This window comes from Armigeres subalbatus, chromosome 3 (assembly GCF_024139115.2).
Source record: "Armigeres subalbatus isolate Guangzhou_Male chromosome 3, GZ_Asu_2, whole genome shotgun sequence".
NCBI lineage: Eukaryota > Metazoa > Arthropoda > Insecta > Diptera > Culicidae > Armigeres > Armigeres subalbatus.
In genome coordinates this window covers 375,129,588-375,153,314 of record NC_085141.1, presented here as the reverse complement: position 1 = coordinate 375,153,314, position 23,727 = coordinate 375,129,588, and the positions used below count along the sequence as shown (strand labels likewise).

Sequence of the window (23,727 nt, the reverse complement as noted above, 5' to 3'; positions counted from 1 at the left end):
TTGTTAAAATTATATACAACTTTGACCCATTCTACCCAACTGAAGAATAAATCACACCGTGTCACTGAAGTAGTAACTATCGAAAAGTTCATCAACAAAACAGCACGGAGTTTTTGGAACTCCTGTCAGATATCAGCAAATCCTCTCATCGAATCCCTCCATGCTCAGACACTGTGATATTAGATTACCGTCAAACGGGGTGACATACAACACTTGCGTTTACTACAAGTTTTGTTTTTTACATTAAAAATATACTCAAACATCGACTTATGTCATGACGCGTCCCTAGTTTACATCGTTTTTGTTGTGCCTAGTTGGTATTTAGGTGAAAATATAACTTACTGTTGTTTTTTAATATTATTTTGTGAAACTGTTACGTTAATTGAAAGTCGAACGTCCACAATCGTTCGTGTTCGTGTAGCAAATTGAAAATAATTTCACCAAAATCGATCCCTTCTCCAGTCACAGTACCTAATTAGGTATTTAATTTCGCAAAACTATAAAATAATAAAATTGTTTGTTTTTGAAATATCAACTTTTTTAATTTGTCCCCTGCGGTGACTTGCAACAGCTGATACACGATAGTTAATTTTCCAAAACTGCTGATTCAGTTTTAAATATTTTTCAAACTAGCATTGATTTTATGTTACAGAATTCTTTTATCATGCCGCGAAACTACAAGAAACTGGCAGGAAGTCGCATGTATGCCAAAACCAGTTAAAAGCAGTTCTCCGTCAAAAACAACAACAAAGACTAAGTGACTAGAGGATTCTGAATGGTTTATTCTTCAAGCTTCATGTAAAACACGATCGCAACAATGCATCGCGAATTCCCTCGTCAGCCCAGTTAAAAAGCGGCGTTCTTTAATTGGGCTGGTGTTTTCTAGCCCAGCTAGCGAACAGTTGCTGTACCTTATCCTAATACAGAAAACAGTAAAACTAAGCCTTACGGTGGCCCAACAGTGTTGAATTTCCAAGAAGATCCAACACTTGTGGATAATTTACTGCTTGCTGCGGAAATGCCTTTTCAAAATAATGTTCTTAACATAATCGTGGTAATTTGGATGGCGGGAAAGAAAGAAACCCGTTTTAAAAACAACTAGGCTAGATGTACCAGTTGTGGCTATAGCACCAGTTGTCGCACTAGTGCTTCATATGCCAAATGGCCAATCAAATCACCGCAAACCAAGTTCATATCGATAAAGCATATTCATATGATACGATAAAACCTTTGATCTCCTCCAAAACAAGCAAAGCATAATTGTAAAAATTGATTTTGCTTAATTTTTGACGTCCTTTGCACCAGTTGTCGCACTAGTGGTCCCTATTTGGCCAGTCCCATAAGAAAACAATGGGATTTGCCAAATAAGGAACCAAAATTAAGATTAGTTCCACAACTGGTGCATGCGTTCCTATTATGGATTAATCAATTTTGATGATTATAACAAATTTTATTGTGGTTTTCACAGCTGTTCTAAGGAGCAGGAAGTAAAACCTTTCGCTTGATATATAAAGTTCACCCACATGCCTTTTACTTATTTAAAAAAAATAGTTGTTCTTATGTATGGCGACAATTGGTACACCCACCCTATCCAGGGAATGGTGATGGTGCACACGATTCTTAAGCTGACATAAATCACTTTCAAACCGATGACTTAAAATATCAATCGATCCGTTGAAATCTTAAAAAAAAATCGGAATGAGGGGAGGGGGGATCCCTCAAGTAAGGCCCCTGCATTGACAGTGGTGAAGAATTACCCAGGATGAAAAATTATTTTATATTATAAAAAGTTGTACTAAAACATGTCATGATTGAATTCGATGAAGTGTTGCAAGTCACCCCGCAGTAGGGGTGGCTTGCAACACCCATCATTTTGATATTATTTTCATATTTTTATTATTGTTATATGTCTAATCACTAATATTAGGACACATTAAAAGTATCATGTACTAGTAGAATGAATAAATCCTTTTAATTCAGAATTATTGAGAGAGAAACTTGAAAAGTGTTGCAAGTCACCCCGTTTGACGGTAAGTTAATCATCAGATCTAGGGTTTTTCTTAGAAAACTTTTTCCCTCGTAAATTTTAATGCTCATAACAGAAATTGTATTATACGCAGCTTGAAAGGTGAACCAAATTTCTGCAGTTGTATCTCTAAGTGTCCGTATCAGAGTTTTGATAACATTCAATAAACCATTCAATAAAAGAAAAAAGAAAAATAAAATACTTCTATGAAACGTCTCTGGTTTGGGTGGGGCGTATTGCCCAGGCACTTTTGGAATCCATTTTTTACGACTTTTCAAAAAGCTTTATTACGTGTTAGGTATCTGTATCACGGGCAATATATTTTCGGCTTCATGGACTACCTGGACACAAAGTTTGCATATATTGCGTTGAAAAGTAAAAAGTTATCAAGGAGTTGCCTTAGGGGGGCATATTATACCGTCTTACCCTACATGGACGACGTAATACTCCACCAAAATGTCTATATGAGCCTTAAATGCGACTTACAGCATTTTCACAAAAGCCACTCGGCCAACCAGCCCCGGTCTCCCCCAAGTTTTCATTTTTGCTAGATCCGTCTATTAGCTATATCAAAATATCATTCGACGGGTAAATAAAGCATCATTCTACAACGATGCCCCTAAGATTTTGCTCAAAATAGTTGAAAATGGTGACTTTAAGGAAAAAAAGTGACTTTATAATGACTTTGTCTTGAAAACAAAGACTTTTTAGTGGCAAAAGGTGTCACGAAAAAGTGTCACTAAAAGTGACACTTAAACGTGACCCTCTACCAGGCCTGCAGCGTGTATAGTTTTTGAGTAGATTTCTGACAAATAGATTAACGAAGGATGCAAGGAATTGCTCTAGAAAATCTAGTATATCTAATCTAATCTATTGAAAATAAATATTTAGCTTACCTTTGCGGTCAAAATCAGCTGAATTGCAGTACGAAAACTCATGTGTTCAATTGCACCCACCAGATCACTTGCCTTCGCTTTGGCAATGGAAGACAAGGAGGTGTACCCGGCACGATACAGCTGACGTGCGCGTCCCTGTTGGGGTAAAAATAATCTTAGCTCATACCGTACCACATACAGTTACCGCTTGCTTACGATTTTCACCGCCGGCAGCTCCATCAGCGGGATCAACTCGGCCGTGCAGCAATGCGCCAACCTTTGCACCATACGCTTCAGCAGCAGATCGTACGCCCACAACTCGGGAAGCTGCTCGCAAAGTCGCTGCAAACTGGACGCCGTCGAGGCAGCATTGTTCATCAGGGTTTGCACGGACCCGGCGTCAACGCCGAATCTGATAGCCACCTCCTGCGGGGGCTTAAGGTTCCACAAGTCATACACGATCAGTGTCCGATAGAACCGCCGCAGCATGGTCATGTCTTCCTGGATGAGATATTGTGGATGATCGACACATGAATAAAAAAAAACTGAGGTTGATCTTACCTGAACCAGACGTCGTCCGAGGATCTTAGATATCGTGTAGTCATTGATTTCAAACCTTTTGGCTATTCGTGTATCTTCGGGTGTTAGTTTGTTGAACTGTGGAGAATAAAACGATTACTATGAAACTGATCAGGTACCGGAGATTGCTGGAAATCTCACAAATAAAATGAAGTCGTCTTCCTTCGGCCGTATTTCCCCTCCATCTTCCATCACTATCACATACAGAAGGTGCAGTTCATCAGTCACATTGAGTTTTTCACCAACACGTTTGAGCTCATCATATGCCCGAGCTGCTCGTTCCATATGGAATCCTGACCGGATTGCCGCTTTGCCCAGCAGATTCACTTCTAGTCTTGCATTCTTTTTTAAAGATTTCACGAGTTTGCCACCTGGCACAGAACTTTCACTTTCTCGATAAACCTCCAGCTCACGAAGACCGTTACGTCTATTCTGTGTAACGGTATCAGCTTGACTCGTATCCGCAGTGTCGATCTGAATAGTCATATTCGCGGGATTCCGTAAACAAGCATCACTTTTCGCCTTGATGGCGTTTTCTTTATACAAATTAGTAATCGCTACATCTGTAACCGTAGGTAGGTCGATTTCTAAGCGATCCGCCTGGATGGCTAACAGAGTTTTGGACACAAAACTCTGGATATCGTTTCGGGTTGAACATATACCCAAACCGATTGCGCTGAGGATCAGATTCTTCAGATGGGCAAAACCATCAACGTGAAGTGAGGAGTTCGCTTCGTCCATCGGGGAGCAAAGTAGATTACAAACTGCGGAGATGTCTTTTTTCGAACATATTAGTATACTTTCTCCACATTCGGAACCAAATCCGGCACGCCCGGCTCGACCGACCATTTGCTTGTACCTGCTGAGAGTTAAGAAACTTGTAGCTATAAATGGCGATCGAATGATCACTCGTTTGGCCGGTAAATTGACTCCGGCTGCCAGCGTTGATGTGCAGATGATCAACGAAAGCACCTTCGCGCGGAAGGCATCCTCGATCAGTTTGCGTTCATCGAATGTTAATCCAGAGTGATGATATGCGATCCCCAATCGAAATGCCGCTGGTAACAGCGTTGCCGTCGATCCATCGTGCGCCAGAAGTTCAATCAATGCACGCCGTTCACTGGCACGAAACTCGGCTATTTCCGGAGATAAATGCTCAACCAGAAGCGAACACAGCTGTTCACATTGACGCTTCGTAGGACAGAAGATTAAGCAGGGATCTTGTGGAAAGGTTTCCAGTAACAGTCCTATCACGTGATCTGGATCAATTCGGAGATGCACATCGGAATACCCAAAATTCACAGTTTTCTTATTCAGAAAAGCTTCCTGCAAAGTTTTCGCTCCATGTTTAATCTCTAGAAGGTCATCACCACATTTTACAAATTCTTTCAACTCGACTGGTCTGAAGTTCTGACTAAAAATATCCGCCGACATAAACTTTGCGATCTCTCCTAAATTACCGATCGTGGCGCTCATTCCAACGATCTGAATTCCTGCCTGGATTGCAATCGTTTTGGTTATCAGCGCCTCTAGGTTAGCCCCTCGATTGGGCTCTCCGATCATGTGCAGTTCATCGATGCACAGCAGTCCAATTTCGTTAGCTCGATCGGCCTCGATTAGGCTGTCCAGCAGCACGAGTGCCTTCTCGATTGTGCACACAAAGATAGACTGCTTTTTCCGTCGCTTCCGGGGTGGTATCATTCCTTTTCCGCCGCTGTACTCCTCCACGAGGAATTCCATCGCCACGGCGAAGGGAGACAGGGCGGTCAGTTTTTCCTGGGCCAGGGAGACGTACGGCACAATAAACATGACGCTTCGTCGGCGGAGTAGAACTTCGCGGAACATGATGATTTCGGCAACGAGGGTTTTACCGCCGCTGGTTGGGAGGGCATAAATTAGGTTGGTTCGCTCAACAATGGCAGGCAGCGAGAGACATTCCTTCTGCCAATCTGTGGAGAATGAAATAGAACGAAAATTGGTATGAAATTGCTACCTTTCTTGAATAGAAATGTATTTTCATAAGTTAATTTGTACTGAGCAAGATCTATGCTGCCGTTATACGCATAATTGTCCCATGTATATAAGGAATCCTAGCAAACATGGGACAAATATGCGTATGACGGCAGTATACTGGGGGCAGCAGGGACTATGTCCAAGGGCTTGTAGTGGGGTTTGAAAGTGTGCCATGTTGAACTTCTATAAAAATCAGCATGTATCCGCAAGAAAGCTCCCCCAAAGCGACTATTTGCTGCTTGAAACGTATTTTCGACCACCTCTTCCCCCCTTCGTCACACTTTTTGTATTAAACCTCAAAAATTTTTGTACGAGTCGTCACGCTGCTCGAAAATTTATTGCCTCCTAGGAGCGTGACGGGGGCAGCAAGGACTATGTCCAAGGGCTTAACGATCCCTCCCCAGGCCATCTGCGAGTTGTGGCGCCTGCCTAGGATGTGGTGGGGTTTGACAGTGGTGTGGGGTTTGAGTATATTACCATCAGCGTGTGATTATACATTAACACCTCAGCGTGTCGATAAGTGCGCAGCAAGCCATGACTCGGCCTTTTCTGGTCAGACCTCCGTAGCGTACACACGCACCCATATGGAGAGCTGCTGTCATAACAATTCGCTCCGGCTATTTGGGGCCACACATTTTGGCGATCCTGCCAGGAGATTTGTTGGATCCTGACGCTGATTTCAAAAAAGTAAGTTGAATCGGTAATGTGCTAATGTGTTAAATTATTTAATGATTAAAAAAAAAACACAAGGCAAAGTATTGCTACAAAGCGCGTCTGGCAGAGCGCTGCAAAATGGATTGTGGTTTGGAAAATCAAAAAGCGCGTCGGGCGTCCGCTGGAAAATGGATTGTGGTTTGAAAAAATTACAAAACGCGTCAGAATGACCGCTCGAAAGTAGATTGTGGTTTAAAAATCACAAAGCGTGTCTGGAGCATCTATGGAAAATGGATTGTGGTTCTGAAAACCACGAAGCGCCTCTGAAAGACCGCTGGAAAATGGAGTGTGGTTTGGAAAACCACAAAGCGCGTCTGGAAAACCGCTGAAAAGTGGATTGTGGTTTGGAAAATCACAAAGCGCGTCTGGAAGAACGCTGAAAAATGGATTATGGTTTGGAAAATCACAAAACGCGTCTGGAAGACTGCTGGAAAATGGATTGTGGTTTGGTAAATCACAAAACGCGTCTTCAAGACCGCTGGAAAATGGATTGTGGTTTGGAAAATCACAAAGCGCTTTTGGAAGACCACTGGAAAATTGATTGTGGTTCGAAAATCACAAAGCGCGTCTGAAAGACCGCTGGAAAATGGATTGTGGATTGAAAAGTAACAAAGCGAGTCTGGAAGACCGCTGGAAAATGGATTGTGGTTTGGAAAATTACAAAGCGCGTCTGGAAGACCGCTGGAAAATGGATTGTGGTTTGGTAAATCACAAAGCGCATCTGGAAGACCGCTGGAAAATGGATTGTGGTTTGGAAAATCACAAAGCATGGGAGACCGCTGGTTTGTGTTTTGCAATATCACAAGTCGTGTCTGGGAGACTGCCGAAAAAAAAAGTTGACAAACTACAAAAACCCCAGGGGGGGCAAGGGAGCATTTTTTTTTTTTAAAAAAAATTTAGATTGAAATGTACAACTTGGCGACTTTAGTGTACATGAGACTACCAGTAAAGCTAGTTCTATCGAAATCTGAGAGATATGGAGATCTATCGTATGCTACAAAGTTGTTTGGAAGGCTTAATATATTATCTTGAAACTTATTTTGGAATCTACTGACTTAGTAGTCGTAGCAGAATTACCCGTTGGATGAGATATCCAACATTCACGAGACTCAAAAACGTTGCCAGCATTCACAAAGTAATAAGCTTGGAGTTATTAACTAATTGTACTGGTTAACATAAGTCTAAAATTTAGGTATATACTTATGCTATCTCATTTAAGAATTATGATATCTCTGCGAAATTTTAGATAAATATCATATCCTAGGACAGATGTTCCCAAACTACTTGTACATGCGACCCACCTAGCAGAATCGCATATTGCTAGCGACCCTCCCACATTGGCTATTAGAATTTGGATCAGAATGAGTTAGATTGAACAAACCATTATGAATTGCTTCATATCCCATCATTATATTACTTTGAATTCGAACGGATTTGGATTTGATTGAAATGGATTTGAATTGGATATGGATTGGATATGGATTAGATTTTGATTCGATTTGGATTGAATATGGAATGGATTTGGATTGGATTTGGGTTGGATTTAGATAGGATTTGGATTAGATTTTGGTTGGAATTGGATTTGGTTGGAATGGATTTGAATTGGATATGGATTGGATTTGAATTAGACATGCATTTGATTGGATTTGGATTTGGAACGGATTTAGATTGGTTTTGGATTGGATTTGATTTTGATTGGAGCGGTTTTGGAATGGATATGGAACGGATACGGATTGACTGTGGAATGGATTTGGATTGGATTTGGATTGGATTTGGATTGAATTGAGATTGGATGTTGATTAGAATTGGATTGAATGTGGCTTGGATTTTTATTGGAATTGGATTGAATTGTTAGGATTTCATTGTATTTGACAAAATCTCAAAATTTATTGTTCTCCATTCACTACATAGATCCAAATCTAATGGCTGTGATAGACTTGTAGGACAAAATAGGGACAAAAGAATGAATCAAGATTCGTCTTTTGCAACTCGTCATTGATCAGCCCACGACCTCCCTAAGAGTCGCGGCCCATAGTTTGGGAACACATGTTCTAAGCGGTTGTTAGCAAGTTCAACATCGATATGTTGAAGGTCAGTTTGTTGGTATTACTATATATGAAGCTGATAATTGGATTTAATGAAAGGTTTAAGATATTTGATTATTGCTACAATATAAAATGTTTTTTTGAGATTAATAACCAATTTAGTTTAACATTTAAATGATACAACCTATTGACTTGCATTTCGTTGTTCTGCGATTAAAACCACTGTGATCAGACAATTTTATTTTGGAGTTCAGTTTTCAAAGAAAATCATTGGTTTTTCAAAAGCATTATGTTCATCTTCGTCTCGCGCAAATAACTTAAAAAATCAAAGCGTTCTATGCTAGAGGATTTTTTTGCCTTTTTAAAGAGAAAAGAAGGGAAATGTGGGGTTTGAGTATATTACCATCAGCGTGTGATTATACATTAACACCTCAGCGTGTCGATAAGCGCGCAGCAAGCCATGACTCGGCCTTTTCTGGCCAGACCTCCGTAGCGTGCACACGCACCCATGGAGAGCTGCTGTCATAACAATTCGCTCCGGCCATTTGGGGCCACACAAGTGGGCCCTGTTAAACCTCTATAAAAAGCTGCATGTATCCGCAAGTAGGCTCCGCCAAAGCGACCGTGTGCCGCTCAAAGCGCACAAGCCCAAGTCCTGGTGTTAGGTGGGACGCTAAACAGCCCTGACACGACGGCCCTCCGACGAGACAGGAGGTTTGCGCAGGCCCAATAAGCCGCCTTTAAAAAACAACTATTACGAACGACATAGAAGATAATACGACTCGATACAATCGGCAACGACCTAGGCGACGAATAAAGGATCACGATTGGAAGCTTGGAACATGGAACTGCAAGTCGCTAGGCTTCGCAGGTTGCGACAGGATAATCTACGATGAATTACATCCCCGCAACTTCGATGTCGTAGCGCTGCAGGAAATCTGCTGGACATGATAGAAATTGTGGAAAAGCGGACATCGAGCGGCTACCTTCTACCAAAGCTGTGGCACCATCAACGAACTGGGAACCGGCTTCATAGTGCTGGGAAAGATGCGCCAATGCGTGATTGGGTGGCAGCCAATCAACGCAAGGATGTGCAAGCTGAGGATAAAAGGCCTTTTCTTCAACTATAGCATCATCAACGTGCACTGCCCACACGAAGGAGACCCGACGTCGAGAAAGACGCGTTCTATGCACAGCTAGAGCAGACATACGATAAATGCCCACTGCGGGACGTCAAAATCGTCATCGGTGACATGAACGCTCAGGTAGGAAGGAAGGAAATGTATAGACCGGTTATCGGTTCGGATAGTCGGCATACCGTATCGAACGACAACGGCCAACGATGCATAAACTTTGCAGCCTCCCACGGACGACTAATCGACGGTAAATTCTTCTCCGACATCACGAACGTACGCACTTGTTGCAGTGCGAATATTGAATCCGACCACTACCTCGTTGCAGTATGTCTGCGCTCAAAATTCTCGACGGTGATCAACACGCGTCGGAGTCGTCTGCCGCGGCTAAACATTGGGCGGCTACAAGACGGTAGACTAGCCCAAGACTACGCGCAGCAGCCGGAAGTGGCACTCCCAACGGATGAGCAGTTAGGCGCAGCATCTCTTGAAGATGGCTGGAGAGATATTCGATCCGCCATTGGAAGCACTGCAGAGAGACGGGGGAACTGTACCGCGCTAATAACGCACGAAAGTTCTATGAGAAGTTGAACCGTTCACGTAAGGGCCACGTGGCACAGCCCGATATGTAAGGACATAAACGGGAACCTTCTTACAAACGAGCGTGAGGTGATCCAAAGGTGGCGGCAGCACTACGAAGAGCACCTGAATGGCGATATGGCAGCCAACGGTGGCGGTATGGTAATGAACCTAGGAGCACGCGCGCAGGACATGCGACTTCCGGCTCCGAATCTCCAGGAAATCCAGGAGGAGATCGGCCGGCTGAAAAACAACAAAGCCCCTGGAGTTGACCAACTACCAGGAGAGCTGTTTAAACACGGTGGTGAAGCACTGGCTAGAGCGCTGCACTGGTTCATTACCAAGATTTGGGAGGAGGAAGTTTTGCCGCAGGAGTGGATGGAAGGTGTCGTGTGTCCCATCTACAAAAAGGGCGATAAGCTGGATTGTAGCAACTACCGCGCAATCACATTGCTGAACGCCGCCTACAAGGTACTCTCCCAAATTTTATGCCGTCGACTAACACCAATTGCAAGAGAGTTCGTGGGGCAGTACCAGGCGGGATTTACGGGTGAACGCTCTACCACAGACCAGGTGTTCGCCATACGTCAGGTATTGCAGAAATGCCGCGAATACAACGTGCCCACACATCATCTATTTATCGACTTCAAAGCCGCATATGATACAATCGATCGGGACCAGCTATGGCAGCTAATGCACGAACACGGTTTTCCGGATAAACTGACACGGTTGATCAAAGCGACGATGGATCGGGTGATGTGCGTAGTTCGAGTTTCAGGGGCATTCTCGAGTCCCTTCGAAACCCGCAGAGGGTTACGGCAAGGTGAGGTCTTTCGAGGCAAGGTCTTTCGTGTCTGCTATTCAACATCGCTTTGGAAGGGGTAATACACGAGTGGTACAATTTTCAATAAGTCCGTCCAGCTATTTGGCTTCGCCGACGACATAGATATTATGGCACGTAACTTTGAGAAGATGGAGGAAGCCTACATGACTGAAGAGGAAAGCTAAGCGGATCGGACTAGTCATCAACACGTCGAAGACGAAGTACATGATAGGAAGAGGTTCAAGTGAAGACAATGTGAGCCACCCACTGCGAGTTTGCATCGGTGGTGACGAAATCGAGGTGGTAGAAGAATTTGTGTACTTGGGCTCACAGATGACTGCCGCAAATGATACCAGCAGAGAAATTCGGAGACGCATAGTGGCTGGAAATCGTACGTACTTTGGACTCCACAAGACGCTCAGATCGAATAGAGTTCGCCGCCGTACCAAACGGACATGTACAAAACGCTCATCAGACCGGTGGTCCTCTACGGACACGAGACCTGGACGATGCTCGTGGAGGACTAACGCGCACTTGGAGTTTTCGAAAGGAAAGTGCTGCGTACCATCTATGGTGGGGTGCAGATTGCGGACGGTACGTGGAGGAGGCGAATGAACCACGAGTTGCATCAGCTGTTGGGAGAACCATCCCTCGTTCACACCGCGAAAATCGGACGACTGCGATGGAGCGGGCACGTAGCCAGAATGTCGGATAGTAACCCGGTGAAAATGGTTCTCGACAACGATCCGACGGGCACAAGAAGGCTAGGTGCGCAGCGGGCAAGGTGGATCGAGCCGAATGGAGAAGACTCTTATATACCGCACAGGCCACTTCGGCCTTAGTCTGAATAAATAATAATAATAATCCGCTACGAGATCCTGCTGCATCCTAAAACAAAACTCGTCGAAGCAATCGGTGTAAAGATTCTTGCTGTTCAAGAGACTGCAGTTTTTGCCGTATATCTCCCTCGACAATGCGATTCCACTTCCTCAAAACTCCTCGAAGAAGACCCTGTTTTGTAATATGAAGAAACTTCGTCTTGAGTCAAATTTCTGTTGTCATTCCTCGCAACAATACGCATCGGCAAATGCTGGGTAAAGCGTACCATTGGTACTTCGCGTACCTGAAGGAATAAAATAGACCCCATCTCGCGGTCCTTAGCCTCTTACCCAGCAACTCCTATCCCTACCTCTCCGCGGTGCTGGCCGGGATACGAGCAACCTTAGGGAAGATCGGGTAACCAACCCCGGTGGGAACTATGGTCGTATGCTGACAGGGAAGGGGGGGTTTGCTCCTCTCCGGAGGTGCAAATCTTATTGAGCGTCTGTTCTCCATGTCAGGATCGGCTCACAACAGCGTCTGTTCTCCATGTTAGGGCGGCTGATCATCGTCCGAGTGCCAGCGAGGGACGCAAAGAGAAACCGTGCACCATAGTCCACCGGAAATAAGGGGAATGGTCCTCCGGAAATTTAGGGGTTTGGTGTCAGGCCCTGCAAGCCAGCCTTTAAAAATCATAAGCAACGAACAATCAACAAGAGAGTACGGACCGGAACCATCGGCGAAGACCACTGCGACGAAAAGGGACTAGCGATTGAAACTCTGTTCGTTCGTGGAACTGCAAATCTCTCAACTTCATCGGGAGCACACGCATACTCGCCGATGAGCTCAAGGACCGTGGATTCGGCATCGTAGCGCTGCAGGAGGTTTGTTGGAAGGGATCAATGGTGCGAACGTTTAGAGGTAATCATACCATCATACCATGATAAGGACGCATTCTACGCGCAGCTGGAACGTGAGTACGACAGCTGCCCAAGCCACGACGTCAAAATCATCATAGGAGATTTGAACGCTCAGGTTGGCCAAGAGGAGGAGTCTAGACCGACTATTGGAAAGTTCAGCGCTCACCGGCTGAGCAACGAAAACGGCCTACGACTAATTGATTTCGCCGCCTCCAAGAATATGGCCATTCGCAGCACCTACTTCCAACACAGCCTCCCGTATCGGTACACCTGGAGATCACCACTGCAGACAGAATCACAAATCGACAAATCGTTCTGATTGATGGACGGCACTTCTCCGACATTATCGACGTCAGGACATATCGTGGCGCTAACATCGACTCTGACCACTATCTGGTGATGGTTAAACTGCGCCCAAAACTATCCGTCATCAACAATGTTCGGTACCGACGACCGCCGCGGTACGACCTAGAGCGACTGAAGCAACCTGATGTCGCCACTGCATACGCGCAGCATCTCGAGGCAGCGTTGCCGGAAGAGGGTGAGCTCGATGGGGCCTTGAGGACTGCTGGAATACAGTCAAAGCAGCCATTAACGACGCAGCGGAGAACAACGTCGGGTAGATGGGTCGAAGTCGACGGAACGATTGGTTCGACGAAGAGTGCAGACAGATTCTGGAGGAGAAGGACGCAGCGCGGGCGGGCGCGCTGCAGCAAGGGACCCGGCAGAACGTGGAACGGTATAGACGGAAGCGGAGACAGCAGACCCGCCCTTTTCAGGAGAAGAAACGCCGCATGGAAGAATCGGAGTGCGAGGAGATGGAACAGCTGTGCTGTTCTCAAGAAACACGCAAGTTCTACCAGAAGCTCAACGCATCCCGCAAAGGCTTCGTGCCGCGAGCCGAAATGTGCCGGGATAAGGATGGGAGCATCTTGACCGACGAACGTGTGGTGATCGAAAGGTGGAAGCAGCACTACGAGGAACATCTGAATGGCGCTGAGAGTACAGGCAGTACAAGTCAAGGCAGCGGAGGAGATGACTACGTCAGTTCAGCGGACGATGGAAGCCAACCAGCCCCCACCTTGAGGGAAGTTAAGGATGCCATTCAACAGTTTAAGACCAATAAAGCAGCTGGTTCGGATGGTATCGGAGCTGAGCTCATCAAGATTGGCCCGGAAAAGCTGGCCACTTGCCTGCACAAACTGATAGTCAGAATCTGGGAAACCGAACAGCTACCAGAGGAGTGGAAGGAAGGGGTTATATGCCCCATCTACAAGAAAGGCGACAAACTGGAGTGTGAGAACTTTCGAGCGATCACCATTCTTAATGCCGCCTACAAAGTAATATCCCAGACCATCTTACGTCGTCTGTCACCAATAGTGAGTGAGTTTGTGGGAAATTATTAAGCCGGCTTCGTGGACGGTCGCTCGACAACGGACCAGATCTTTACTGTACGGCAAATCCTTCAAAAATGCCGTGAATACCAGGTCCCAATGCACAAGTTGTTCATCGATTTCAATGCGGGGTACGACAGTATAAACCGCGTAGAGCTATGTAAAATTATGGACGAGAACAGCTTCCCTGGGAAGCTTACCAGACTGATCAAAGCAACGGTGGATGGTGTGCAAAACTGTGTGAAGATTTCGTTCGAATCGCGCCGGGGACTAAGACTTGTGATGGACTTTCGTGCCTGCTGTTCAACATTGCGCTAGAAGGTGTCATGTGGATAGCCAGGTGTAACAGCCGGGGTACGATTTTCAACAGACCCAGTCAATTTATTTGCTTCGCGGATGACATGGACATTGTTGGCCAAACATTTGCAAAGGTGGCAGAACTGTACACCCGCCTGAAACGTGAAGCAACAAAAGTTGGACTGGTGGTGAATGCGTCAAAGACAAAGTACATGCTTGTGGGCGGAGCCGAGCGCGACAGGGTCCGCCTGGGAAGCAGTGTTACGATAGACGGGGATACCTTCGAGGAGGTCGAGGAATTCGTCTACCTCGGATCCTTGCTAACGGCTGACAACAACGTTAGTCGTGAAATACGAAGGCGCCACCGCACCAAATGTGTCATGTACAAGACGCTTATAAGACCGGTTGTCCTCTACGGACATGAAACATGGACAATGCTCGAGGAGGACTTGCAAGCACTCGGAGATTCGAGAGACGGGTGCTTAGGACCATCTTTGGCGGTGTGCAAGAAGACGGTGTGTGGCGGCGAAGAATGAACCAGCCCAGCTCTACGGCGAACCCTGCATCCAGAAGGTAGCTAAAGCCGGAAGGGTACGATGGGCAGGACATGTTGCAAGAATGCCGGACAGCAACCCTGCAAAGATGGTGTTCGCTTTCGATCCGGCAGGTACGAGACGGCGTGGAGCGCAGCGAGCGAGATGGGCAGACCAGGCGACTTGGCGAGCGTGGGGCGTATCCGAGGATGGAGAGATGCGGCCTCGAACCGTGCATTGTGGCGTCAAATTGTTGATTCAGTGTTATCTGTTCAGATGTTAACTAAATAAATAATAAATAATACGCATCTTAGATAAACAACATCTCATAACCAAATTCAGAATCTTGCGAGAAAATTTCATATGATTCTTAGAATTTGTCATCCTCCGAACGGTCCGTTGTCTGCGGAATCCCGATCGAAATGGCTCGCGCGCGCCGAAAAGCAGCTTTCTTATGCAACGTACACACCAGTCAAGCAGTTTGGCGAACATTGACTCCGCCCCCAAGAAAACGCTTCGGTTGCTGCCTTGTTTGAACGTGTGTGAAATTGTTTGAACAACCATTTGACAATTGGCGGCTTGGTTAGAAAAAATTTTGATTTTGGTTTGAGTTGTCGGGGGTGGAGTCAAGGTTCGCCGAACATGTAAAATAAATTGATGCCGTGCCGCTGTTGGTAAAACTTGATGGATGTTTGAATAAACGAGAGGTGGAGTCAATGTTGGTCAAACTGCTTGACCGTGTGCACGTTCCATTATATCTAATGAAGTAATTTCATTAGCCCCGCCCCTTCATTAATTGTTATGAGTGCACATTATATTTACACCCATATCAGACCACAAAGGGGCGGGGCTAACGGGCTTAATTTATTAAATACAGCTGTTCAGCGCGCGCGAGCCATTCCATCTCCTCATTCCAGTTCGAGACAGCAACACGTACGGACGTGTTTTTTGCTCGCGCATTTTTTCGAAGTGTTTTTTTTTCTCGTTCTTTCGCTGTTTACGTTTTCGCTTGTCGCGTTGGCGTTATTTTCTCCCGGACCCGTCATGGGAGACTCGGTAGCCGATTCGGTCGCTGGAAAAGTGCCTAAGCGCACTGCTCTTGGAGGCGCGGGTAACCCCTCCAAGCAGCTTTTGCAGAGCAACGTGTTCTCGCCGTTGCCGCTTGATGACGCCGGCAATCCGCCGAAAAAGAGGAAGAAGCAGCAATCGCAGCTGCCGCAGGTGCAACCGGAGCGGAAGGAGAAGTGCCCGCCCGTGTTTGTGAAGGGCGATCCGTCGGATCTACGCCCAAAAATTCGCCAGCTGATCGCTAAGGAGCTGAAATGTACTTTTTGGCTCTGCAGCATGGGCGTGAAAGTGATGCCGATAAATAAGGACCATCAATCCATCGTGGAGTTCCTCGAGATCCACAAGTATGAGCACTACACTCATTACCACCCCGGCACGAAGGCGCTCAAGGCTTTGCTAATAGAACTCCATGATATGAAGGAGGAAGAGCTCCAAGCAGAGCTTGAAAGATGCGGACTGAAGCCAGTAGCCGGCCACAAGATCGCTCGTCACGACAAGGCGAGGAAATATCGCGACCAGCTTTACCTGATCCATCTGGGAGCACGGCTCCACTACCTGGAAGGACCTGAAGCTGGTTGGCGTTATAAATTACACCGTCGTTGACTGGGAGCGATATCGGCCAGTGCACCGCGATGTCACGCAATGCACCAACTGCTTCAATTTCGGGCACGGCACCAGAAACTGCCGCATGAAGCCGCGCTTCAACAAGTGTGGCGAACCCCATCCGACTGACGATTGCGACAAGATGGAGGTGGCCGATCTCAAGTGCGCCAACTGTGGCGACAAACATCAGGCCACCACAAAGGGCTGCCCAAAGCGAGCCGAGTTCCTGGAAATCCGGAAGAAGGCTTCCACCAGGACCTTTCCGAAGAAGAACCGTGTTCCTGTAATCAACGAGGTGAAATTTCCAGCCATCCCGGCTCCCCCGATTGGCAGCGGCAGCTGCATCGGTCCAAGCTCCAGCATCGTCGGCACCATCCACCAGCGAATGGCCCCCGCTTCCTCCTCCTGGGTTCCGTCGGCAGTCGGAGAACGAAGCCGTCCCACCGGAAGAATCTGCCCCGCTGTACACTCCGGAGCAACTGATGCCGATCTTCGCGCAGCTCGCCACTCGACTGCGCGGCTGCAAAACCCGATTCGACCAGGTCTTCACACTTGGCATGTTCATCATTGAAAATGGCTGCTAGGGTGGGCCTGGTCAACTGGAACGCTTGCTCGCTAAAGAGCAAAACAATCGAGCTGAAGGATTTCCTTGAGGAGAAGGAAATAGACGTGGCGTTCATCACCGAAACGCACCTAAAACCGGAGGTGAACATCAACATCCCGGACTTCCGCATCGTGCGACTCGACCGGCCGACCAGGGGAGGTGGTGTGGCCATCGCTCTTCACTACAACATCAACTGTCGTCTGCTTCAAGCTTCCAGCTCCAGTGTCATCGAGGCCATCGGTGTCGAAATCACCACTTCGGTCGGCACAATCACGCTCATCGCGGCGTACTGTCCAACTCAAGCCTAAGCCGGCGATGGTTCATCGGTCGCCCTTCGGAGAGATATCATCAAGCTTGCGCGGAGGCAAGGTCAGTACATCATTGCACGGCGACCTGCATGCCAAGCATCAAGTCCAGGGAAACAGTCACTGCAATCGAAACGGAACCATCTGGAGCAACAACATGGAGGAAGGCCACTACACGTTGCTGAGCCCAGACTTCTACACTCGGCTGAGTCGGTCCGGTGCCCACGCAACGCTCGACTGACCTCTACGTAACAAACCTGAGTGACCACGTCTCGCAGCCGGTTGTATACCAGGAGCTCAGTTCGGATCACTATCCGGTGGTGGCGGAACTGGGCTCCTCGGTCAATCGGCACCAGCAGTTACGGCGGAACTACCACCGAGTGAACTGGCAGCGTTTCCAGCAGTGCGTCGATAACACCGTCGACTACGAGGTGCGTCCGGAGACGCCGGAAAGTATCGACCGCCAGCTGTGCGCTAACGAGGAGGCGATCACGGCGGCCCGAGAGCAACACGTACCGACGGCTCGGCAGGTAAGCAACTCCTTAAACATCGATACACTCACCAAAGATTTGATTCGATTGCGGAATGTCACTCGCAGGCAGTTTCAGCGTACTGGACTGCCTGAGCTTAAGGCACGCTGCAATCGAATCACAAAAAATATCAAGGCCAGAATGGTGGACCTCAAAAATAACGACTTCTCGAATAAGATCCGCACTCTCTCAGATTATGCTAAGCCGTTCTGGAAAATGACCAAAATTCTAAAATCCAAGCCTCGGCCCATTCCACCTTTGATCCCACTAGACAATAATGGCTCTAAGGATCGCTTGATAACTCCTGCAGAGAAGGTCGCTGAAATAGGTCGTCACTTCGTCAGCTCACACAATCTTGGGCAGAACATCGTCAGTCCACACGAAGCAGCCGTCAACGAGCATGCTAACAACATCCATTTGATTCCCAACGACTTCTCGGAGGAGTTGGAGATCTCAGCTGACGAATTGACGGCCTATATCAAATCGTCGAAGAACATGAAGGCCCCAGGCTTCGACAGCATCCTGAATCTCGAGCTCAAACACATGAGTGCTCCGTTCTTTGAGCACCTCTCGCTGATCTTTAATCAGTGTCTCCGGCTTAGCTACTTCCCATCGTCCTGGAAGTCAGCGAAAGTCATCCCCATCCGGAAGCCTGGGAAGGATCCTTCCTCCCCAAAAGTTATCGACCCATCAGCCTTCTCTCAGGGTTATCCAAGCTATTCGAAAAGCTATTCATCATCGGTTACTTGAGTCTGCCGAAAACTCAACATCTTGCTCGAGGAACAGTTTGGTTTCCGACGCGGTCGGTCAACTGTACACCAACTGACCCGAGTTCCCAACGTCCTCAGGCGGAATAAGTTTGTCTCAAAAACATCCGCCATGGCCTTACTCGATGTCGAGAGGGCATTTGACAATGTATGGCATGATGGCCTGGTGTACAAACTACAACGCAACAATCTTCCCAGCTACCTGGTGAATATCATCAACAATTACCTTTCGGCAAGGACATTCCGGGTCTCAATCAGCGGAGCGAGTTCCAATGCGCACAACATCGTCGCAGGCGTCCACAGGGTAGTATCCTCGGGTCCCTGCTTTTCAATATGTACACCTCCGACATGGCACAACCTCCAGAAGGCGGCATTTTGTCTCTGTTCACCTACAACGGTAGAGTGATCAGAGCGCAAATGGCAAAAGTCCAACGAGACATGGATGTCCTGACAGAGTACCTCACCAGCTGGAAGATTTGTATCAACGCGGCGAAAACCCAGGTCATCAATTTTCCCCACTCTAAGTCCCCTAAACATGTGTATATGGGGACTGTAAAATCATCATCAATGGCACGACTGTGGAATGGGCCAATGAGGCCGACTACCTTGGCTTGACCCTCGACAGCAAACTTATCTTCAGGCAACAGGTTGACAAGACGGTAACGAAGTGTTACGTTCTGTTGAAACTACTGTACCCTGCCTTTGATCAACCATCGGTCGTCATTGAACCTGAAAAATAGGCTTTCTGTTTACTAGCAAATCATCCTTCCTGTGATCGATTACGGCATGCCGGTCTGGGAGAGCTGCGGTAAAACTTATCGTCTGAAACTCCAACGAGTTCAAAACAAATTCCTGAGGATGATCCTCAAAACCCCTCCCAGGACAAGAACATCCGAGGTCCACCGTCTGGCTGGGATAAAAACTTTACATGAACGCTTTGGTGAGTGTAAAGAAAAGTTTAGGGTCCGTTGCTTGCACTCGGACCAAGAAGCGCTTAGGGTGCTAGTTCCAATCTAGGTTATCAAATTTTTATTGTAAATATTAGTGTACATAGTAGTTAGGTTATCAAATTTTAAAAAAACACTAGCGCCTCCTGAAGGCCGTCATGATACATTATATTTTAAAAATTAAGTCAAACATTATAATCATAATAATAATAATAATTAAAATTGAAGTTGGAGGGCCAAGCCGGCCGATCACTGTACATGTTTAAAAATAATTGTAGAACAAAAAATGTTTTAAATAAAGAAGAATTTTACTACTACGCGCGCGAGCCATTTTGATCGGGATTCCACAGAGAGCGGTTCGACATTCGATGCAGCGGAGCGGACACAGCAGCACGAAGGAGTGGGTGGCAGTGTGGCAATGCTGAAAAATTATTTCACCCTTTGGAGGCTTAGCGAAAAATCATCAAGTGGCGGTCGGACAGTTGCAACGCAAGGTGTCGACAAGCGATTGGATGCAGTTATTGGAATGGGAATTGGGAAAAGAAAATTGGTTCTTCTCAGGACCAACATTTTATGAAAAGAAAGAGTTAATTGCGAAAATGGACTGTTTCGGTGGCATCGGGTTTGGCGTGGTAGCTTGGTTGCTGTTAGTGATTCCATCCATTAAAATTTACTGCATCATCTCCCTCCGACGCGCTATCAAATTCGATATTTACGATTGAGTTTTGCACTTTAAAGAAAGTTTATTTCGGATAGTCGGATCAACCTTCTTTTGTATAAAATGGTGGCTTTTGTATAATATCAATGAAGACGCCACCTCAGTGGAAACTATCTTCAGCAACCACCCATCGGTGAACGTCGCTCGGACAGACAGATGCCAAGAGATAATGTTTTGTAATATGAAGAAACTTCGTCTTGAGTCAAATTTCTGTTGTTATTCCTCGCAACAATACGCATCTTAGATAACCAACATCTCATAACCAAATTCAGAATCTTGCGAAAAAAATTCATAGGATTTTCAGAATCTGTCATTCTCGGAACGGTCCGTTGTCTGCGGAATCCCGATCAAAAAGGCTCGCGTGCGTCGTAAAGCAGCTTTCTTATATCTAATGAAGTAATTCCATTAGCCCCGCCCCTTCGTTAATCGTTATGAGTGCACATTATATTTACACCTATATCAGATCACAAAGGGGCGGAGCTAACGGGCTTAATTTATTGAATACAAGAAAGCTGCTTTCCAGCGCGCGCGAGCCATTTTGATCGGGATTTCGCAGAGAGCGGTTGAACAAGATTTTACGCAGAGCGGTCGCAGCGGAGCGAACACAGCAGCACGAAGGCGCTCTGGTAGCATTTTCAAAGGAAAATCATCGAATTGGTGGTGGAAGTCTGCGTTGGTGGTCGTCATTCAACCTCAACAACAAATCAAAATCTTGTGAGGAAATTCCATTTGACTGCTACTGACGCCATCCATTTGAACAAACTCATTGCATCATCTCCCTCCGACGCGCGCTTGTGGTTGTGCTACCAAAGGTAAGGTGAACAGACGTCCAGTCCCGCATTTTCGCCATTTGTCCCGCGCTGAAAAGTGTCCCGCGAAATGTCCCGCATTTCACTTATTTCAAGATAATGTCCCGCGAAATAAAGAAAAATTGATAAAACAACAGTAATTTAGTAAACGTTCTTCGAGAACATATAAGATTTTGAAAATCTATTATATTGATTAATAGCATGCGTTTTGTAAGACTATATTTTGGATTAGTAGCAGAAATGTTGAAATAAGAAGACACGTCTGTGTTTATTAACTCAGGCTTGCCATCAACTCCTCCGAGTGCAATGAGCAGAGTTCTTTTGATAAGCAGATATTAGCATCAAAACTCACAACAATGAGCATCATCATTCCCCAGTTTGTGCGTCGCAAAACAAGATCAAAGTTGTCGTTCATCTTTTTCTTGTGGAGCGCGTCACTTACTCTTACTCACACTCAAAATAGCCTCTACGATTTTCGTCACATACAACACATTGTGACGGAACACCCATCATACTTAACGAAGAACAATCAATTTTTTTTCCCTGATGAAGACATCGAACCCTATGCCGAAACGTTGGACAAAATTAAAAAAAATATTCTAATAAATCAGACTGCATAGCCAAAAAATCTTGAAAATCAACACTACGTAGAAGTCAACAACTAGAAATAATAAAAAATAACAATGCTCATTTCGCTCAGATTATGGCTCGATTAGCTCAAGATCTCTGAATGTAGGATCCCTAGCTCAACAATTTCAACTCACATCGTGTTCGTATGTCGTTATTATTTCAGTAAAAACTTCACTTGAAATCTGAGCAAGTTCGATGAATTTGAGGTAGCTCGGATTTTTTTTGTTTCAAGCTTATAGAAAAATTTATAATAAATCGTCTGTCAGTTTGCGAGGAAAAATAAAAAACCAATAGTATTTCACATGAAATGAAACTTGAAATAGTTCAGCGTAGTTGATTTTTATCTAGGATAGGATGTGCCAATTAGTCATTAAAATCGTACCGATTTTCTATCAAAATCGTACTGGTTGCTGATTGGGTGGAAATGACAATCGATTACTTCGATCGGCGGTATCACATTTTCAAAAGGGCAGCTTGTTGTTACCTTGGCCGTTTTGCTGGGTAAATAAATTTAAATTTATGAAAAAATTAAAAGTTTCATTTTTGGGTGAAAATAATTTATACTAGACTGCAAATGATGTATGCATGATTCTCAAGTGTTATGCTAATTTAAAACACTTGATTTTAAGCATTATTCACAAACTTTTTAACCATTTCACTATAAAACTCATCTAATACCAGATTTAATTTTTTTTTGATGATGCGTAGCATTTTTTACTACGAATAATGGAAGAAATGAACGAGAAAACATGATTTTTTTACATATTTTGGTCGGCGGATTTTGCATAAAAATTATTTATTTGGAAGCACTGGTCACCACCCAGTCGAAGCAACTGACTGAGGAAACAACAAGGCAGTCGCAATTCAGTTGTCACATCCTATCCTAGATTTTTATAAAAAAAAATATTTTGAGCTTTTTAGTGGAATGTCTTCACTTGTCATAAGACGAGTTTGTACAATCCCATTTAATTCCACCACTTAATTGTACCTTGACAGATACGTATTTCGACCTCAACAGTAAGGTCATCTTCAGTGTCTCGTCGAGTCAAGTACGAGACACTGAAGACGACCTTACTGTTGAGGTCGAAATACGTATCTGTCAAGGTACAATTAAGTGGTGGAATTAAATGGGATTGTACAAACTCGTCTTATGACAAGTGATTTTTATAATAAAATATTTAGTATACGAGAAAGGCAAAACCTGAGTAAGATGTAGAAATTTTAGGTTAATTAGAGCGCCCAACTAATTACATAAAACGAATAATACGATCACTTTGAATGTTAGCAAAATGAATCATGTAACCAATACAAATAAGTTTAACCTTCAAGAACTCGCACCGTTGTAAAAAGTTGAACAGATTCATTCACAGCAGGCAGGGGTGGGATTGCGTGATTGATCCAGGGCCAAACGAGTCCCAGAGGGGTTTATCAAATTTTAAAGTTTTGACTTTAGCACGTTTTTGAATAAAAACAAGGATTAAAAAAAAATGTCCCGCGCTGGCATAAAATATATCTGGTCACTTTACACAAAGGGCAACTTTCTGTCGTCGCCAAACGATGGTAACCGGAAAAAATCGATATCATTTCTAATGACTAACGAAACAATTTTCCCATCGGTCAAAACCTGTTTGTAATTTATTCTTGAAGTCCCGCTCACTTTGCCACCAGCGCTATAGAAAACGATGCCTGTACCCTTCCATCGCGGCAGAAGTCGCACGTTCCAAATTAATATATTTGTGTTTGGTTTCGTGCCACCTCCGCTTCTGCTTATTTCTCCTTTATTCCGGACATTTTTGAGAATAATGTCTTCTAGGATTCTGATGATCTCCACTGAAGTGGCTTCAGTGGCGAGGCGGCCGATGAGTCGTTCCTTTTCCATGGCTGGTTCACCCAACTGGGAGCTACTTTCAGTTTCTTGATTCGGTTGACCTCCGAGCAGTTTGCACAATGCTAATAAATTTACACAAATTATGATGAAAAATACCCTCCATTTCGT

At 45.4% G+C, this 23,727-nt stretch overlaps 1 protein-coding gene across 2 annotated transcripts in view; it reads right to left on the bottom strand.

Moving 5' to 3' along the window:
- The window catches only part of LOC134226540 (helicase POLQ-like), a 54,944-nt gene that overhangs the window by 21,545 nt on the left and 9,672 nt on the right, over positions 1-23,727 (bottom strand). The window contains exons 3-6 of one of the 2 annotated variants that reach the window (XM_062707377.1): positions 3,622-5,429; positions 3,463-3,558; positions 3,118-3,402; positions 2,923-3,057 (exon numbers count right to left, since the gene is read on the bottom strand). In XM_062707377.1, coding sequence (XP_062563361.1) covers positions 2,923-3,057; positions 3,118-3,402; positions 3,463-3,558; positions 3,622-5,429 — 2,324 coding nt within the window. Of the gene's footprint in view, positions 1-2,922; positions 3,058-3,117; positions 3,403-3,462; positions 3,559-3,621; positions 5,430-23,727 lie in introns of those variants that run through there. The other variant, XM_062707378.1, reaches the window with a different exon arrangement.